Source organism: Schistocerca piceifrons, chromosome 11 (assembly GCF_021461385.2).
Source record: "Schistocerca piceifrons isolate TAMUIC-IGC-003096 chromosome 11, iqSchPice1.1, whole genome shotgun sequence".
Taxonomy (NCBI): Eukaryota; Metazoa; Arthropoda; class Insecta; order Orthoptera; family Acrididae; genus Schistocerca; species Schistocerca piceifrons.
In genome coordinates this window covers 89,197,740-89,216,930 of record NC_060148.1, presented here as the reverse complement: position 1 = coordinate 89,216,930, position 19,191 = coordinate 89,197,740, and the positions used below count along the sequence as shown (strand labels likewise).

General features: G+C 40.9%; 1 protein-coding gene across 1 annotated transcript in view; it reads right to left on the bottom strand.

Moving 5' to 3' along the window:
- The window catches only part of LOC124719978 (zinc finger protein 135-like), a 65,818-nt gene that overhangs the window by 13,221 nt on the left and 33,406 nt on the right, over nt 1–19,191 (bottom strand). The window contains exons 4-6 of the mRNA XM_047245201.1: nt 12,881–12,955; nt 12,725–12,799; nt 2,919–2,956 (exon numbers count right to left, since the gene is read on the bottom strand). Coding sequence (XP_047101157.1) covers nt 2,919–2,956; nt 12,725–12,799; nt 12,881–12,955 — 188 coding nt within the window. The remainder of the gene's footprint in view (nt 1–2,918; nt 2,957–12,724; nt 12,800–12,880; nt 12,956–19,191) is intronic.

Genomic DNA, 19,191 nt, shown 5'->3' with positions numbered 1-19,191 from the left:
TTTGATGAACTCTCTGCCAGGCACTTAAATGTGATTTGCAGAGTATCCAAGTAGATGTAAATGTTAGATTGGTTGACTGGTTCACCATTCCTTGTAGACATGTTGGAGAGCCTACATCAATACACTGACTCGTACGCAGGACACAGTAATAGATGTCCCTGGTGTAGAATAGGAATTTAAACAGTTGAACAGACCGATATCCTTAATGTCAGTTTGCTGCAGAATTCTTGAGCCTACTCGCAGTCTGAATATAACAAATTTTCTCAATATGAAAGAACTTTCATCCACAAATCAGCACGGTTTTAGAAAGTGTCGCTTGTGTGATATGCAGCTAGCCCTTCTCTCACATGACGACCTGCAAATCGTGGATGAAGGGCAACAGGCACATTCCAAATTTCTAGATTCCCAAAATGCATTTGACATTGTGCCACACTGCAGACTGCTAACAAAGGTCTGAGAATACGGAATAGGTTACCAGATATGGGAGTGGCTCAAGGATTTCTTAAGTAACAGAACTCGCAACAATGTCCTCAATGGTGACTGTTCGTCAGAGACAAGGCTATTGTCAGGAGTGTCTCATGGAAGTGTGATAGAACCACTATTGTTCTCTATATAAACAACTGATTTTGTGGATAGAATGTGTATAATGTCCAGATACAGCATTACTAGTTACCCACTTAACACAGTAATGTCATTTAATATCAGGTTGCACCGATATGAAACTGAATGAGCATCTAAGGATTTGTAGTAGGGAAGGTAAATGGCTGACTTCAGTTTATTTCAACACTTTTAGGAAAGTCTGAGTCATCCATAAAGGAGACCACATACAAGCAATGTTCGATTATTTGGAATCCGCGCCTAGTTGACAGCGATGCAATTGAGGGGCAGACTGCTACATTTGTTAACAGTAGGTTTAAACCACACACAAGCATTACAGAGAGGCTTTAGGGTATCAAATGGGAATCCCTGGAGGAAAGGTGATGTTCTTTCTGGAAAACACTAGTGAGAAAATTTAGAGAACCGGCATTCGAAGCTGACTGCAGAACGATTCTACAGCCACTAATGTACCTTCTGCACAAGGATCACAAAGGTAAGACAAGAGAAATTGGGGCTTGTACAGAGGCATATAGACAGTCTTTGTCTCAGTTTATTTCCAGCTGGAACAAGAAAGAAAATGACTAATAGTGGCACACGGTACCTTCTGCTATGGACCGTATGGTGGGCTGCAGAATATGTACGTAGATACAGATGTAGAACAAATCGAGCAACTTCATTCACGGTGTGGTCACGATCCCACCCAGTGGCAGTAGTTCCTCTCTGCCACTGTGTCACGTCTCCATTGTGGCTCATCTTGCTGCCCCAATTCTGTACAATCGACTGGCACAGCTGGAGGGTCAAATGACCATCTAGTATCAATTCTGCACCATCTGATGCACTCCAAAGAGAGCAGTGAGCTATTTTAATGAAGTGAATAACACAGGGCGATTCAAAATAAAGAACAATTTCAATTTTTTATTAAAGACAAGTTACTAAACATAGAAACACATTGTGTACGTCACAGGTTCAAAATTTTGATACACCTGCGCTGTTGTTTGTTTATAGCTGCACGGCAACTACAACACCAGAGAAATCATTGTGTGTGCCAAAATTTACATGAAGTTCGAGTACAGCATACATTCTGCCATCGATTTGGCAACAAGCTGCCTGTGCACGAGCAGATCTACGATTGGCATAAAAAAATTCTTGGAAGTTGTTTGCATATGCAAAGAGATTAGCACTGGCTGGCCACACACATCTGATGAAAATGTCAAACATATCCGAGAAGAGTTCACAGGGAGCCCTCAGAAGCCCACGAGGTGGGCAGGACAGGAACTTCAATTTTCATGAACAATGGCGTGCCATGTTCTGAAACTAAGTCTGCATATGAAGGCTCACAAGTTGTAGGTACTGCAGCAATTGTGTCTCGGCGACTGCAACAGGAGGTAAGAATTTTGCATTTCAGTTCTTCAGGATATAGTATAGGACAGTCTTTCCAAACAACTCATCTGTTTGGACGAATAGACCTTAGGTAAAGTAAACTGCCATAATGTAGGAATCTGGGGGTCACAAAATCCTGGGGCTGTCATTGAGTGTGAAAGAGACTCACAGAAGCTGAATGTGTTTTGTGCTGATTCTGTTCACAAAGTTCATGGACCTCACTTTTTTGCAAGGGATACTGTGACAGGAATGACAGACCTGGAAATGCTGCAAAATTTGTTGTTTCCTCAACTTCACAAAAATTCCAAAAGTTTTATTTTTATGCACAACGATGCACCAGCTAACTTTCTCCTTGAGGTACAGTGCTACCTTATACCAGCGCCCCACAAAAGTAGACTGAAAGAGGTGGGCAACAAAATCTCGTTCATAGATTTTGGCCTACTAGGTCACCAGACCTCAACCTTGTGATCTTTTTCTGTGGGGACACATAAAAGACTGAATCATCGTCCTGCTTAGGGCAGCTGCTCTTCAAGATCTGAGGAATCGAATTGTTGAAGCTGTCATTTCAATAAACAGGGACCTGTTGATTTGTGTGCAAGATGAAATGGACTACAGTTTCAATATTTCTCGAGCAACATATGCTGCTCGCATTGGGTGTACGGTATAGTGTCTGTGCGAGCACGTAACTTTGAACCTTTCTCTGTTCAGTACCATGTGCGGTGTGTTTCTACTTTCACAGTTTGTCTGTAATAGACAACTGAAATCTGTTCTTTCTTTTTGAATCAACCTATATTCTGTCCGACAAGGTTATTTTTGTGACAAAAAGGCAACACCGTACAGTGATGAAAAATGTACTTTCTGACCATCTCATGGCTGTGTCGACTGAAAGTTACCTCCTGTGAAGAGGATTTCCGATGTCTTACGAATAGAGTGCATCTTACCTTGCATTGCCCACTGCTGTATCTGCCGATTCAGGTTCCTGTAACAGATTTATTGCAGAATTAGCTAACACTGATCTGCAAAGCAAGCAAATTACATCAACACAGCACTGCACTATCAGAGTATGGTAACCAATTAAAAACATTATGATAATCCTACTTGTGGTTATTGCCACTATATCCAATTCTTTACTCGTACAGAAACAGATCTCTCCCCAAGTTTCTTTGAGAATTGCACCACTCTGCTATAGGAAACTGATGTCCAGGAATGACATTGAAACCCTGTACATATGGAAAACATCAAAGAGGGACACACTGTGTGTGTGTGTGTGTGTGTGTGTGTGTGTGTGTGTGTGTGTGAGAGAGAGAGAGAGAGAGAGAGAGAGAGAGAGAGAGAGAGAGAGAGAGAGAGAGAGAGAGAGAGAGTGAGTGTGTGTGAGAGAGAGAGAGAGAGAGAGAGAGAGAGAGAGGGGGGGGGGGGGGGGGGGGAAGAGTTTTCTGAGATATTTGCTGTTCCAGTGTGTAAAACACACAAATGCCAGTAACCAGTAGTACTGCTAACAGGCTTACACAGTCGAGCACTCGCAATGCTGCACTATGCAACACTGGAAAGACTGCTTCTACCACTGCAATGCAAGTTATTTCTTGAGGAACCCAAGAACATTTTGTAGTAGCCCGTGCTAAGATCTAGGAATATCAACTACTGCTTCTTAGCCTACAAGATGCTTCTGGGAAGTTCAGTGAATGGTATCAGAAAATAACGGAAATAAATAGTTACAAACAAAGTACCTTTACGGGTCTTCGAAGTAATCACCGTTAGCTAAAACACACTTCTGTCATTGGTTGCAAAGCTCTTGGAAACTGTGCCTAAATGCTTCTAGTGGAATCACTTGAAACGCCCTGGTCACGCCTTGTTGGATACCTGCAAATGCTAGTGAACAATAGTGCTTAAACTGTCTTTGCTTATTTCTGACTGTTCTGGTCTCATTCTCAAAGACAGCTACCAACTGTATGCAAGCATCAGTCACACTTTTTCAGTGTCGCCTGGGATTTTACGTGCTGATCTGAATGTGGGTCATCATCAATACTGTCATTTCCATTTATAGAGCGTTTAAACCACTCAAACAAACACTTTTTAGTCACTACTTGAACACCGTACACTGACACTGCATTCCACGAGTCCCCGTCGCCATTTTTGCTAATCTGAAGCAAAACTGCGTGTTAAAGCACTGCTCCATTTTGCAAAGACACAAAAGCTATGCTTGCAGACAATCAGTGGCTGTCTTTGAGAATGAGTTGGAATTAAGCAAAGACAGGTAAGCACTATTGTTCACGAACATTTAAAGATGTTTCAGATATCCAACACATGACCACAGTGGTTCGAGCGATTCCGTAACAAGTGCTTGCTGACAGTTTCCAACAGCTTTACAACTGACGTAAGAAGTGTGTCGTAGCTCGTGGTGATTACTTTGAACACCAGTAAAAGTATTTTGTTTGTTATTCTTGTTTCCTTTATTTTCTGAGACTGTTCACAGAGCTTTTGAGACACACCTTTTACTTATGGCTTAATGAAGCATGTCAAAAGTGATATGTTTCTCTTTCAAACCAATAGCTCAGAGCACAGCACCAGTAAAAGCAGTAAGAACAAATTTATATTTACATGTAAAATCACTTTCATTCAGAAAGGTGTCCATTATTCAGCTGCACATGCCATCAATCGTGAAAAGGATCACTAGCAATGAAGAACAGCCTAAAGGATTTATTGGCTGCTTTTACTCCACTGACAAACTTCTTAACAAAAGCAACTGATGTACTTGTTATTAACTATCTCATTTACCCAAGCCTTGCAAATTGTTTTTGTTCTGATAATGCTGTGGAATTATCCCATGCATGTTAGTGTGCAAAAATTTAAATGCCTGTGGCAAGCAAATGAAAAATAATACATGATTATTTTTTCCAATTTTTTCCTCATCCTTGATAACTACCTTCTTAATGAACTGTGGAAGTAATATTTGTGTATCAGTTCTTCTTCTGTAAATATGCATTACATATTTCTGTTTTTATTAAATGTAAGGCTGCCCCCCTCCTCTCTCCCCCCCCCCCCCCTCACAATGCCCCCCCCCCCCACACACACACACACACACACACACACACAGAGACAGACAGAGAGAGAGAGAGAGAAAATTCAGTTTTGGTTTCGGACAACATACAGAATAACATTAGCAATAATTGCAGAACATTGTCATGTGTCAGTAAATGTGGGAGAATGTTCCCAAATAGTGGGTGTATAGTGAAAGAAACATTTAACTGGAAGACGCATATTACTGAACTTATGGAACATATTACTGAACTTATGTAACAACAAAGTTCAATAATTTCTAGTACTGGAAACAAAGAAATCGACACATATTATCATGTTTTGCACATTTTCACTCACTACTGCATTATGGCATAAATTTTATGAGGCAACACATCACTTGATTGCCCACTTCCATACAAAAAATAATATGCAAGACTTAATATACCCACCATTAAGACCTCTGGCACCAATCACGGAGGGCCAAAATGCTGCATGCGCAGAAGGTGAGTTGGGCAGCTCATAGCAGCCCCGGCCCACCAAGGGACAGAGTGACATCAGGGGGTGCGTGGGGTCAGCGACACGTTTGAAATATGAAACTTATCAACTCCTGCCCAGACCATATGCAGAATAAAATCATGTGCAACTCTGTGTCAAACCAGAGTGTCACGATTGTGTCACACCCAGTGACATCAACGAAGTATTGCGCATGAGCAGATCATGTGCTGCAGCTCACAGAATTACCCAGGGATGCCTCACACAGAGAGCACCCCAGCGTGCCCCTGAGAGCCACAACACCAAGAAGAATTGCTTCTCGGCTTTTGGCAAGATCAATGTGTAGCACGTGTGGTCATGAGAGATAGGGAAAGGAAACATACTTTATTTCAGTTTCAATAATAGAAGGTAACATAACCAGAAACTAATTTTTTTACAAAGTCCATCTCCTTTATACCATACAGCAACAGAATCTGATACATTTATTTAACGATGATTCCTGCCGTAACAACAAAGGAGACCATACACGTAAAATACGACTTACCCATGTCCTGGTTGTACACCTCATTCACTTGAAACGTGCAATAAGAAATGACATCTCTGATATTAAAAACTCTCCAGACCTGCAATGGCTTTGATTGTATCACAAATATACCACACAATTGTAGCAATCATCCAACCATTACCATAAGAAGCTGTGTCATTGCTTGAAACTGTAAAGTTCCCAACACACCTGCAAAACACGGACAGGCCTTGGGGGATCTCTCGTGCTCCCAATTTACCACTCTTAATAACTTCAACATTATCTAGAAAGATGGCATGGTGGCCATTCAGCTGCACATTGTAAAGGGACACCTCTCCTCTAACAATACTTTTCTTTAACAGAAGTAGATGATATTAGGAAGATTTTCGAATCTTGAATAGGTGAACATTATATCAGCTTGCTTTTGTTCTACAATATTACTTTTATTGTTAACCGGTTTTTGGCTTACAAGGCCATCTTCATACACTTGCTCAGTAAATTATTTTGCTGAGTAAATGTCTGAAGATGGCCTTGTAAGCCGAAAACAGTTAAAAATAAAAGTAATATTGTAGAACAAAAGCAAACTGGTGCTTTTCATTTATTATAATGTTGTTCTACCAAGAACCGACAGAAGATTCTGTTAACATTATATCAGCTGTTTAACTAAATGAATTTTGTATGATTTTGTATATGTTGTATTATATTTCAGGTTAAAATGTATAAAAAGAAATTACTTTATTACAATCAATATGTATTAACTCTGTATGCACAGTTAAAATTACTCTTCTTTTAGAAACATATGAAATTAAGAAATAACTGGCATACTTAAAATTCATATTATTAACTGCACAATCTGACGATATTTATTAAATTTATTTCTGGACTCATTTAAAAATAATGATATAAGTTGCTGAAGACTCTTCTTTTGTCAAGAAAGTTTGTAAACGCTATTTGTTTTGTAAAGTCTTTGGAATATTGTTAGTACTGCAGGAGTAGTAGTAGTAGTGGGCATGGCTCTGATGAAATCAAACTTGTTTTTATGTTTGGCAATAACAATGTAAATTTCTGTTTTAAAGAAGAGATTGTAAAGATAGTGTGACACAGAAAAATGGGATAAAATAAAAAAGTCATAGGAACAGAAATAATGCAGCAGACTTATTTAACTCTTATTAAGTCATCTGGAAGCCAACAAGTCAAAAATTTCAGCCTCAATAATCTACCCCTACACATCACGAACTGCAGCCAACAACGAGAAAATGAAAATAAGTAAAAAAGTTATTTGTACATCTTACTCCTCTTGAAGCTTATGAAATGAATCAACTATTTATGAGAATGAAAATCTACTGGTGATGTATGTGAGGTAAGATTACAATGTGCAACAGCACGGGATGGCGAATGGAGATGCCCACATTATAGGACGAGATTTAGAAGTTCTCAGGCGATGGTGTATAAGGCCATTAATAACGTTGAAGTTACTGTGAGTAATAAAGTGGGTGCACAAATGATACAGCAAGGTCCGTCCACGTTCTGCGGGTGTGGTGTGAACTTTACAAACAATGATGCAGATTCTCTTGGTAACGGTTAGATCACTGCTGTAGTCCTGGTGATACAGTGAAAGCTGTTGCAGGTCTGGTGAGCATTAATAGCAACGATGTGATTGCTTCTCGTACATTTCAAGTGAATGAGGAGTACAACCTGGAGGTCAGACTCCACATTTGATACGTGGCACCAGTCCTTCGCTCCACCTGATGTCTGTCACTCCTACAGTGGGCCGGAGCTGCTACGAGCTGTCCATCTCACCTTCCTCACACACGTCATGTTGGCACTCTCTGACGTGCCAGTGGCCCTGGTCGCAGGTATGCGAGTGAAAAATAGTGCCAGCTCCTCCAGTCAGTAGTTTTACTCCTGACAACGACGGTGGAACTAGCCATTGACAGCTCGAGAGTTTTATCCGAACTGACACGGCTCGAAAATGAAGACGATTTGCAGATTTTATTCAGTCACGCCTCCGTGAAAGACTCCGAGGACACATATGGAGGATTGTCCAATATCGGTAGGCCAACAAGCTATGGCACATAAATGGGTGAATAAAACCATAAATTACAGGGTGCATAGACTAGACTTCAATTGATATTATTTTCTGATTGACATTTCAGTGAGCTGAAAGGTAGGGCCCAAAAGTCAGCCAATCACAGTTGTGGCTCACAGTCTCAGGTGTTGCCTGCTATCCTGGTACAAACCTTTTGAGGTGATGTGGATGCAACTGCAGGGTTCAGAAGATGAACAGGTGCAGCTGTTAGCAAGGGAGGGAAGGGAGACACGGAAATGCCAATACACAGTGATTTTCGCGTTGCATCACTATAACAATATTATTATAGAAATAAGGTTGAAGTATGTCTGCTGCTGAAATTAGTTTTGTGTAAAGTTTTAGTTTCTGCACAGAAATATTGAAAAGAAAAATATCAGATTCACAGTGTTCTTTACACGATCACAAATAAATCATTTGATTAATAAACTGTTATGATAAGGATAGTTGTTACCATACAGCAGAGGTGCTGAGTTGCAGATGGGTACAACAAAAATCTGTCACAAAATAAGCTTTTGGCCCAAGGCCTTTGTCAAAAATAGATGACTGACACCACACACACACACACACACACACACACACACACACACACACACACACACACAGACTACAGTCTCTGCCAACTGAATTCAGGACTGTTGTCGGCCGTGCACGCATTTGTTGACACACACCATACTACTTAAATTTTCACTAACTTTCTTTAAAGATTACAGTGTTGAAGTTCGTACATTAAGCACATGTTGTGCTTATTATCAAAATGATAGAAACAGATTGCCTCCACACAACTATATTATTCAGGTAATTCAGTTTGTTGTCCTGGTTGCAATAAGCTAATTAGTTTCATCAGAAATCATGGCGATCAAAAATTATTACAATTATAAAATTTCACATGTCTAGTAATGGGAAGAATCTTATGAACTAATAGGTAAATTCGGAAGGAAAGACCACTGCCAAATGAAACTGCTATTTTTCTTCCTTTCAGTAAAGTATTTACACTGACATAAATTCAATTAGTTTAAAAGACATTGTTAATTAAAGATTTTACCTGGTCCAAATTTTCAGTGCCTATTATAGCCAAACAACAGTAAATTTCCCAGATCTGTTGATATACTGTTGATCACTTGATTTTTCTGAATTTATTGGTGACAGCCATGTTAATGAGGAAGGGCCCTTAATTACAAACTACTAAATTTACAATTACTGAATTTTTAATAACACACACACACACACACACACACACATACAAATCAATAGCAAATAAAAGATGAACTTTTTGACATATTAAATTTGTGAACAGTTATAAATTAAAGAAGTTCAGTGACATTCTGGAGCGAGTCTTCATAAGGCCAAAGTCTGTGCCATTTTTCAGTGAGTCTGCACTCAGCTCATTGTTCATTCCACACTTAAGTCTTCATTTGATACAGACTTAGGTTGGCTAGTCTGTATTTTAGACCAGCCTTGGGAACCATTTGTGTTGTCTCTCCTTTTGTTCAATTGGTTGGTTTGGTTGGTTGTTTGGGGAAGGAGACCAGACAGCGTGGTCATCGGTCTCATCGGATCAGTGAAGGAAGTCGGCCATGCCCTTTCAGAGGAACCATCCCGGCATTTGCCTGGAATGAGTTAGGGAAATCACGGAAAACCTAAATCAGGATGGCCGGACGCGGGATTGAACCGTCGTCCTCCCGAATGCGAGTCCAGTGTCTAACCTCTGCACCACCTCGCTGTGTTTGTTTAATTCATGCTGAGAAAACATATTTTGTAATTACAAGCAATAGACATCAAAATGTGTGTTTTGGGTCATTTGAACAATATTTGTGACTACAGTAACAGTCCTGTGACTTTTTCTACTGTACTCTCAAACATGCGCACCTTCGTATATAAAGTTCGCCAACCACAAACAGCACTGAAACTTCCTGGCAGATTAAAAACTGAGTGCCGGACAGAGACTCAAACTCAGGACTTTTGCCTTTCACGGGCAAGTGCTCTACCATCTGAGCTGCCCAAGCACAACTCATGACCCATCCTCACAGCTCTACTTCTGCCAGTACCTCATCTCCTATCTTCCAAACTTCACAGAAGCCCTTCTGCAAAACTTACAGAACTAGCACTCCTGGAAGAAAAGATAATAAAATTTGAGTCTCGGTCCGGACCACAGTTTTAATCTGCCAGGAAGTTTCATATCAGCCCACACTCCACTGCAGAGTGCAATTTCATTCTGCAAACATCCCCCAGGCTGTGGCTAAGCCATGTCTCCACAATATCCTTTCTTTCATGAGAGCTAGTTCTGCAAGTTTCGCAGGAGAGCTTCTGTGAAGTTTGGAAGGTAGGAGACTGGCAGAAGTAGAGGTGTGAGGACGGGTTGTGAGTTGTGCTTGGGCTGCTCAGATTGTAGAGCACTTGCCCGCAAAAGACAAAGGTCCCGAGTTCGAGTCTCGGCCTGGCACACAATTTTAATCTGCTAGGAAGTTTCCTATCAGTGCACACTCCACTGCATGGTGAAAATTTCATTCCACAAATAACACTGTCTTGTACGTTTCCATTGTTGCTTTACAACTGTGAGCCCATTCCTATACCTTCATTACTGCTTCAGCTAACCCAGTGCTACATTGTGAGCAGCAGTAATATAAATAAATGGCATGCTAGGAGAGAGAAAATGTATGATCTGTGCAAGAAAATGACTCTGATTCCGAGCAACAGGTACAACCCCACAATGAGGCAGTTGTATACGAGATAATTAGCAATCTAATAAGCATGTGGCTGTGATCTGATTAACTCCACTATTTAAAGGTTCAAGTGTGGCATTACTGTGAGGTAAGATTCATAAATGGCATCAAAATGATACAATGAAAGTTTATTTCATTATTTTTAGTTAAACAGTGATTTAGCACATATGTACATTTATTTCATCAACGTTTAATTTAACTATGATTACACCACGATTTTGCTTACTCATGTTTACCCTGGAAACATGAAGACAATTGATCTTTAAATGTGTACGAAATGCGTCTTGCACCCCCTCATGTTACAAAAATCGACATGCTTGCTTGAGGGTTAATGGCACGTGAAACATTTCTTTTGTCACTTCATCTGTACTGTGTGTTCTTTTGCTTTCTGACAGGACAAGAACAATTAAGCTCTGCATATGTCCATACTACCTACCTGTTTGCAGAAATTACAGACTGTAAGAAACTGATCATCATCGGAAGGATCTTTAAAAAAGCTGCTTCTGGCTATTTGTTTTAAGGATAAGTCCTACAAAGTCACTTTCAGATGGTGATCCAGCAAATCTGTGCAGGTACCGCCAAACAGGCCAGAATTTGAAATTTGCATCATAACGACACCTGCATCCCTTTGAAAATTCTATGTTGAACCTACATCTACACCCTGCAAACCACTGAACTGCAGGGCACAGGATATGCCCCATTGTATCAGTTATTACAGTTTCTTCCTGTTCCATTCACATACAGAGCGAGAGAAGAATGATTATTTGAATGTTTCCGTGCAGTAGTAATTATTTTAATCTTAGTCTCACGATCCCAATGTGAGCGAGTGGGAGTGTAGTATATTCCTAGAATCAACATTTAAAACCGGTTCTTGAAACTTTGTTAACATGCCTGTCTTCAAGAAACTGCCAGTTCAATTCCTTTAGTGTATCTGTAACACTTACCCACGGATTAAACAGACCTGTGACCATTTGTGCTCCTCTCCTCTGAACACGATCAATAACCCCTGTTAGTCCTATTTGGTACGAGTCCCACGGAATTGAGTAATATTCTAGGATGGGTCGCACGAGTGATTTGTAAGCAATCTCCTTTCGAAACAGATTGCACTTCTTCAGTATTCTACCAAGAAACTAACATCTTTAGCCCTATGTCATTATTCCCTTTCATATCCTTACAGGAGTGTTACACACAGGTATTGGAAGATATGGGCCGATTTCAAGGGTGACTCACGTGATATTATAACCATAGGATACTATGTTTTTTTTTTTCGTTTTGTGAAGTGCAAAATTTTACATTTCTGAACATTTAAAGCAAGTTGCACAATCTTTCACCATTTTGAAATCTTATCAAGATCTGGCAATATTTATGCACCTTCTTTCAGACAGTACCCCATTACAGATAACTGCATCTTCTGAAAGAAGCCTGATGTTACTATTGTCTGCACGGTCATTAATGTACAACATTGTGAGTTGTTTTACACTTCGATCCTTTACACACTTTACTACGCAGTTTAGAAGTGAGATCTGCAAAGTCAAACGCAACTGAGGAAAAAAATTTGGCACAAGAACCACTTCCTGCTATCGTAAAAAAAATGCTCAAAGCACAGACATATGTTCATGGTTAATGCGGCAGGTGTGGCAAAGACTAGAGTTACAGCTTAATGAAAGCTTTAGGTTCTATTCGGTAGAAAAAGACTCCTGATCATATGCCGCAAATGCAAGACGTCACCCTACATCTGAGCACTAAATCTTGGGAAACGACCTCATCTTGGATTCGGAAATATATGGTCAACAATACTACTACTACTACTACTACTACTACTACTACTAATAATAATAATAATAATAATAATAATAATAATAATGAAGGAAATACTCAGAAACACTACAATCCCAGCTACCCTACCTTCAATATGCGCCATTCAGATGACTGTGTTTTGACGTGAATCCCATCTTCCTCTACAACTGCGTTCTCAGGCTCCTGTAACAGAAACCACACATTAATGGATTGACCAAAGAGAGGCAATGCACCCACATACCTCTCAACAGCGTGGAGACCAACCTGAGCTTCATTACAGTCATCATTCTTCACATCATCTTCGACCCATTCCTGTTTGACAGCCACAAACTCAAACATCTGCAACACAAATAAATTGTTACTTGTTTATTAATACATTTATTTTATGTGCAAGGTAGGGATCTCAACACCCTCTCTTACATTTAACTAGACACTCTTAGCAAGTCAACATTACAATATGTATAGTACAAGGGCAGTATACACTGGTAAGCCACTATCCACTGCAATGTTGGATGGCCATATGGTGGTGGTGACGGCACGCGATGCAGTAACAAAAATAAGAGGGTGAGTCAAATGAAAACCTTAAATTTGTAATAACAAATCAAAATTTCGCGCCGTTGGTAAGCGTGCTACAAACAGCGTGCAGAATGGCCTGTAGGTGGCAGCATAGTGCAGATGCACACATACCTTCGCAGTATCAGTCTAAAGATGACCGCCCCACTTGCGACTTGCACCAGGGTTTTTTCATAGTGAAGGTGTGAAACCTGTTGAAATTCATCGACAAATGAAGGTTTAGTACGGTGATGCATGTTTGTCACAGCAGCAAGTCTACGAATCGAGCAAGGAGTTCGCAAATGGTGTGACTTCAGTGGAAGATGCTCCTCATCCAGGTCAGGCACAACGAGTTGCGACTCCACAGAACATTGCAGCAGTTGAAGCCACAGTGAAGGAAAACCGCCGACTGACACTGAATGACACTGCAGCGTGTTTACAGATTAGTCATGGGTCAGCACACCACATTGTGCACGGTGTGCTCCAGTTTCACAAAGTGTCTGCAAGATGGGTGCCGCGGCAGGCGACGCCTGAAATGAGAGAACTTGATGCTTGTGAAGAACTTCTTCGGCGCTTTGAACGAGAAGGTGATGGCTTCCTTGCAAGAATCGTTACTGGCGACGAAACCTGGGTTCACTTACACTGACCGGAAACAAAGAGAGCGAGCAAGAAATGGCGCCATTCCTCATCACCAAGTGATTTCCATATGTTTGGATCACTAAAAGACACAATGGGAGGAAAGAGGTTTCGTTCTGATGAAGAGGTACACCACGCGGTGCACAAGTGGTTGCACGGACTACCAAAAAAAATTTTTTCTAAAGGAATTTATGCACTTTGTAAGCGCTGGAGGACTTGCATTGAGTGTGGGGGAGATTATATTGAAAAGTGATACAGCTTTGTACCACTTCTGCACAATAAATAATATTTTAAAAAATATGTAAGGTTTTCATTTGACTCACCCTCGTATGTAAGTGAACTAGACATGGGTGGGGGATTACCCTAGTTAAGATATGGGCGGAAAATGGGGAAATCCATTGAGATAAGTGGTTTTGACAAAGGGCAGCTTATTATTACCCAGAGCCAGTGAACAAGTATCTCAAAAACGGCAAAGGTGGTCGAATGTTCATGTGCTACTGTCGTGAGCATCTACAGAAAGAGGTAGGACAGTGAAACTACTACTAGATGCTAAACGGTTGACCGTCCGCGACTCTTCGCAGGGTTCGGAGGCTTGTTTGCTCTGTAAAGTAGGATGGGTGGTGATCTGTGGCATCTCTGCTGAGATAGTGCATTGCTGGTGCACACACAAGTGTTTCAGGGCACAAGGTTCATCATACATTGTTTAAAATGAAACTCCGCAGCAGACCACCTCTACATGTTCACAAGTTCATCCAATGGCATCTTCAATTATGATTGCAGTGGGCACGGGAGCATCAGGATTCGACTGTCGATCAATGGAAACGTGTCGGATCTTTGGGTGAATCACAGTTTTGCTACACCTGGTTGATAATCGTCTCCACAGATGCTGTCACCGAGGTGAATGGCGGCTTGACACACGCAGCGTGCCACGGATGCAGGCTGATAGGAGTAGTATTATCCTATGGAAAAAATTCTGCTCTTCCGTGGGACCTGTGGTAGTAATTGAAGACATGTTGACAGCTGCAAACCACCTGCATCCCTTTGTGGTTGAGGTCTTCCTCGGTGGCAATGTCACCTTTCAGCAATGAAACTATTCGTGTCTCCGAGCAAGATCTCAGAGCAAGAACTGTCGTACAGTGGTTTGAGGAGTATTATAGTGAACTGACGAAGTCTCAGTGATCAAATTCGCCTGACGTAAATCCTATGAAACCCATATGGGTCGCTATCGGGTGCCATCACCGCACATGCAAATAGCGCCTCAATAGTTGTGTGAATTATATGTCCTCTGCATAGACTTAGAATGCCACATACCTCCGCAAATCTACCGACAAACTGTTGCGTCCCTGAAACACAGAATTAGTGATGCATTTCATTCTGAAGACGGACAAACATGCAATTAAGCAGGTAGTCATAATGTTTAGTTCATCAGTGTATAGTGGTCACAACAAGAATAATTAGACAACACAAAGAAAAGGAAGCAGTGGTTGAGAAGAAAGAGAGACAGGGTTGTAGCCTACCACCAGTGTTACTCAATCTGTACCCTGAGCAGTAAAGGCAACCTAGAAGAAATTTAGAAAGAAAATTAAATTTCAGGGGGAAGAAATACCTCCTCTTCGAGAGCTGCCACCCGTTCCATACCGAGAAATCCCTTCCGTACAGCCTTGACACCTGTGGTCATCGCATCTGCAGTGACGAGCGGTCCCTCTCCGAAATATACTGATGGTCTCAATGAAGCATTCACGGACTGCAATTATCCTCCCAACCTTGTACAAAAACAAATATTGCATGCCTTATCTTTCCACTCTCCCAGCACCTCCCAAAGTCTCACCGTCCGGCTACAGAGGAAAATTCCCCTTGTAACTCAGCACCACCAGAGGCTGGAGCAACTGAATTACATTCCCTGCCAAGGTTTCAACTATCTCTCTCCGTGCCCTGAAATGAGAAATGTCCTGTCCACTAGCCTTCCCACCCCGCCCACAGTAGTATTCCGCTGTCCACTGAAACTACACAATACACTTGTCCATCCCTACACAACCCCTGCTCCCAACCCCTTACCTCATGGTTCATATCCCTGTAATAGACCTAGATGCAAGACCTGTCCCATAAAATCTCCTACCACTAGTCCACAGATTTTTAGTCATAAAAAAGTGTGTTTTAGGCACCTAAAATAGGCTCCTTCAGTAGTTCATTTAGGCTATATAAAACCTAAAGTAGGTTCTAGTAAAAATGGTGCAGACAAAATAAAAATAAATTAAAGTACACAGTGTTGACAGTATGAACATCTTATTAGTCATTAAAACAAGGAGAATGAATATTTACACAGTTACAGAGCACAGCAATCTACAACATTAATGTTGAACATAACTCCATCTGTTGTATAATGCGGAAAATCTTGCAGCCACTGCCTTATATGAGTAGACTTTGAACTAGCTGTTTTCGGCATGGCGTAGTATTCTCACACAGAAACTAGAATTTATTTTGCACTTAGAACGTCAGTAACACTTAACACGTCGGTCGCTACACAATGTACTGATTTGTTTTCGCTGGGAAAAAGTGAACGATGACCTGTTTGTTTTTTCCTTTTACTGCAGTGCATGGGAGCAGTAGGGGAAGTACCGTACTCATTGCTAGACATATGGCACCTGACAGATGGCCGCCCCTTCTGAACAAGCGAATGGAATCTACCAGTGCTTCAGATGAAAAACTACTGGCAAATTATTTTTCGAACCGGAAAAGTCACACATAATACCTTTCACAAAACAGAGTAGTTTGATAGGACTGGCTGTAGACAGCAGTGAGAAAATTCGCGAAGGGCAGTAATTTAGCTATTGAGGGTGTCTACGATTAACATTGTGATTTTTTAATCCGTGCTCAGCTTAAGGCCTATGAAACCGTTTCTTTGCGAAAATACACAGCTGGCCAGAATCCTACAAACGAAATATTTTCAAGTATAACATTTAGTACTCCCACGTTCGATTCTAATGTGTAACTCAAATCTTTGACTGGTTCCCATTCGCTCACCGAAGTTTAGCACTGTCGCGCTCGGCGCGTACTTGGATGGATGACCATTCAACTGCGCTGAGTGCTGTTGGTAGTAAGGCAAGCAAAGGAATTGTAAACAGTCTCTAATGACCTTCGCCTTCAACGAGATGTAAAGCCCTAAGTTTATTTCCTTTTTCTAATCTTTGAAAACACAAGAACTCTATGTCAGATTATCGAAATAGGTACTTTTTAGGATTTTGATGCCAAAATAGGAGTCAACATTGAAATACGCAATTTTAGGTCCTATAGAACTAACGGTATTCAGTTTAGTTAGTCATGAAACGCGTAAGTACCAACTTATATGCAAATTGGAGCTTAGGAAAAAAAAAATAGGTTTTCACCTAAAGAATCGTGATCTATTTTTTACATATAAATAATAAAACACCTATAAAGAGTATTTGGTATTAACAGGGATAGCGGTATAAAAAAATTAAAAAAGACCGAAGTGTTAGGCAAATACGAAGCATGAGCACATATCAACTAGCCACCTTGCTGCACGCTGGGCAGAAAATATTTTTTTCCATCTGTCATATAGTGTGGGAAAACTTGGAGCCACTGTCTTATATGATGAAATAGGCACTTTTTATGATATTAAAGCCGAAATAGGCTAAACTAGGCACTAACATCGAAATAGGCTTTTTTAGGTCCTATAGAATTAACGCTATTAAGTGTAAATAGTCATGAAATGCATACGTATAAAGTTTTATGCAAATAGGAACTCAGGAACAAAATAGGTTTTTACCTAAAATCTGCGGTCTACCTACCACCACATACTCCAGTCCGGTCACAAACATCACCTACCCCAACACAGGCAGGTCTACCTGTGAAACCAGTCATGTGGTCTACAAGCTAATTGCAACCATTGTGCTGCATTCTATGTGGGCACGACAACCAACAAGCTGTCTGTCCACAGGAATGGCCACTGACAAACAGTGGCCAAGAAACAAGTGGATCACCCTGTTGCTGATCACACTGTCAAACATGACAGCCTCCATTTCAATTACTGCTTCACAATCTGTGCCATATGGATCCTTCCCACCAACATCAGCTTTTCTGAATTAAGCAGATAGGGGCTCTCTCTGCAATGTATCCTACATTCCCGTAATCCTCCTGGCCTCAACCTTCATTAGTCATGTCCTCACCCATTCAGCCCCTTCCCTGTTCCCATTCCAGCACTACACAGCCTTCATTCCACCAATGCACCCTGTCTTTTTAGACCTCTCATCCTTTCTCCTCCCCCCCCCCCCCCCACATCTTCCCTTCTCTCAGCACTTCACTGTCCCCCACACCTCCCCTACTATCCTTACCCCTCCCTGCCCCAGTCTCCTCCTTACCCTCTCGCAGTTGCCAATCCCATCAAGCACTGCTGCTGCTTCCAGAGGCTGCACTCTCGTGTGTGTGTGTGTGTGTAGGGGGGGGGGGGGGGGGGGGCTCATTTTTGACAAAAGCCTTGTTGGCCGAAAGCTTATATGTGACAGTCTTTTTGTTGTGCCTATCTGCGACTCAGTACCTCCGCTATATGGTGAGTAGCAACTTTACTTTTCATAAAATATACATATGACAAAATATGGTATATACATATAATATTTGTTTTCAAAATTTGATAATGGTGACTGAGCTTCACCGAAACTCATGATGTAAACTTCCCATAATTTACTGTCACTATGGCTTGACTACTATACTGAAGTCAAGTTGCAATAAAAATCAATATAAACCATTTCTTTCAGTTTATTTTATGGCTCCTTGTATTATCAAAATGAGGACAATCAATAAATCACATAAGTTTAGAATAAGTGTAATGTTAACTTTTTAGCCAGGTACCTAATGTCCATGAAGGTCTGTAATTTTGATTAGGTGTAATGTTAACTTTTTAAGCAGATACCATACGTCAATAAAAGTTTTAATTTTGATTAATCATAGTAAGTTAAAAAATTAATTTTTCTCAAGGAATTTACTTACATATGGTACAATGAGTAACTAATGAAGAGGTACTAAATCAAATTAAGGAAATATGAAGTTTATGGTACAATCTGATCAAAAGGGGTTGGTTAACAGGGCAGACACATCCACAAACATAAATAAATGGAGGAAAGTGTGTTAGTGTGTGTGTGTGTGTGTGTGTGTGTGTGTGTGTGTGTGTGTGTGTGTGTGTGTGTGTGTGTGTGTGTGTGGGAGGGGGGGGGGGGGGGGAGCAAAAATTGTTGCGGGAGACCAGGAGGTGATTACAGTAAGCAGATGTCAAATGGTTGTGGGTTGCAGTAGTTATGTAGAGATGAGGACTATCTTGGACAGGACAGACAAGTGCGCGAAGCTGCATCCAACCAGTTTTTGGACTGAAGACCACA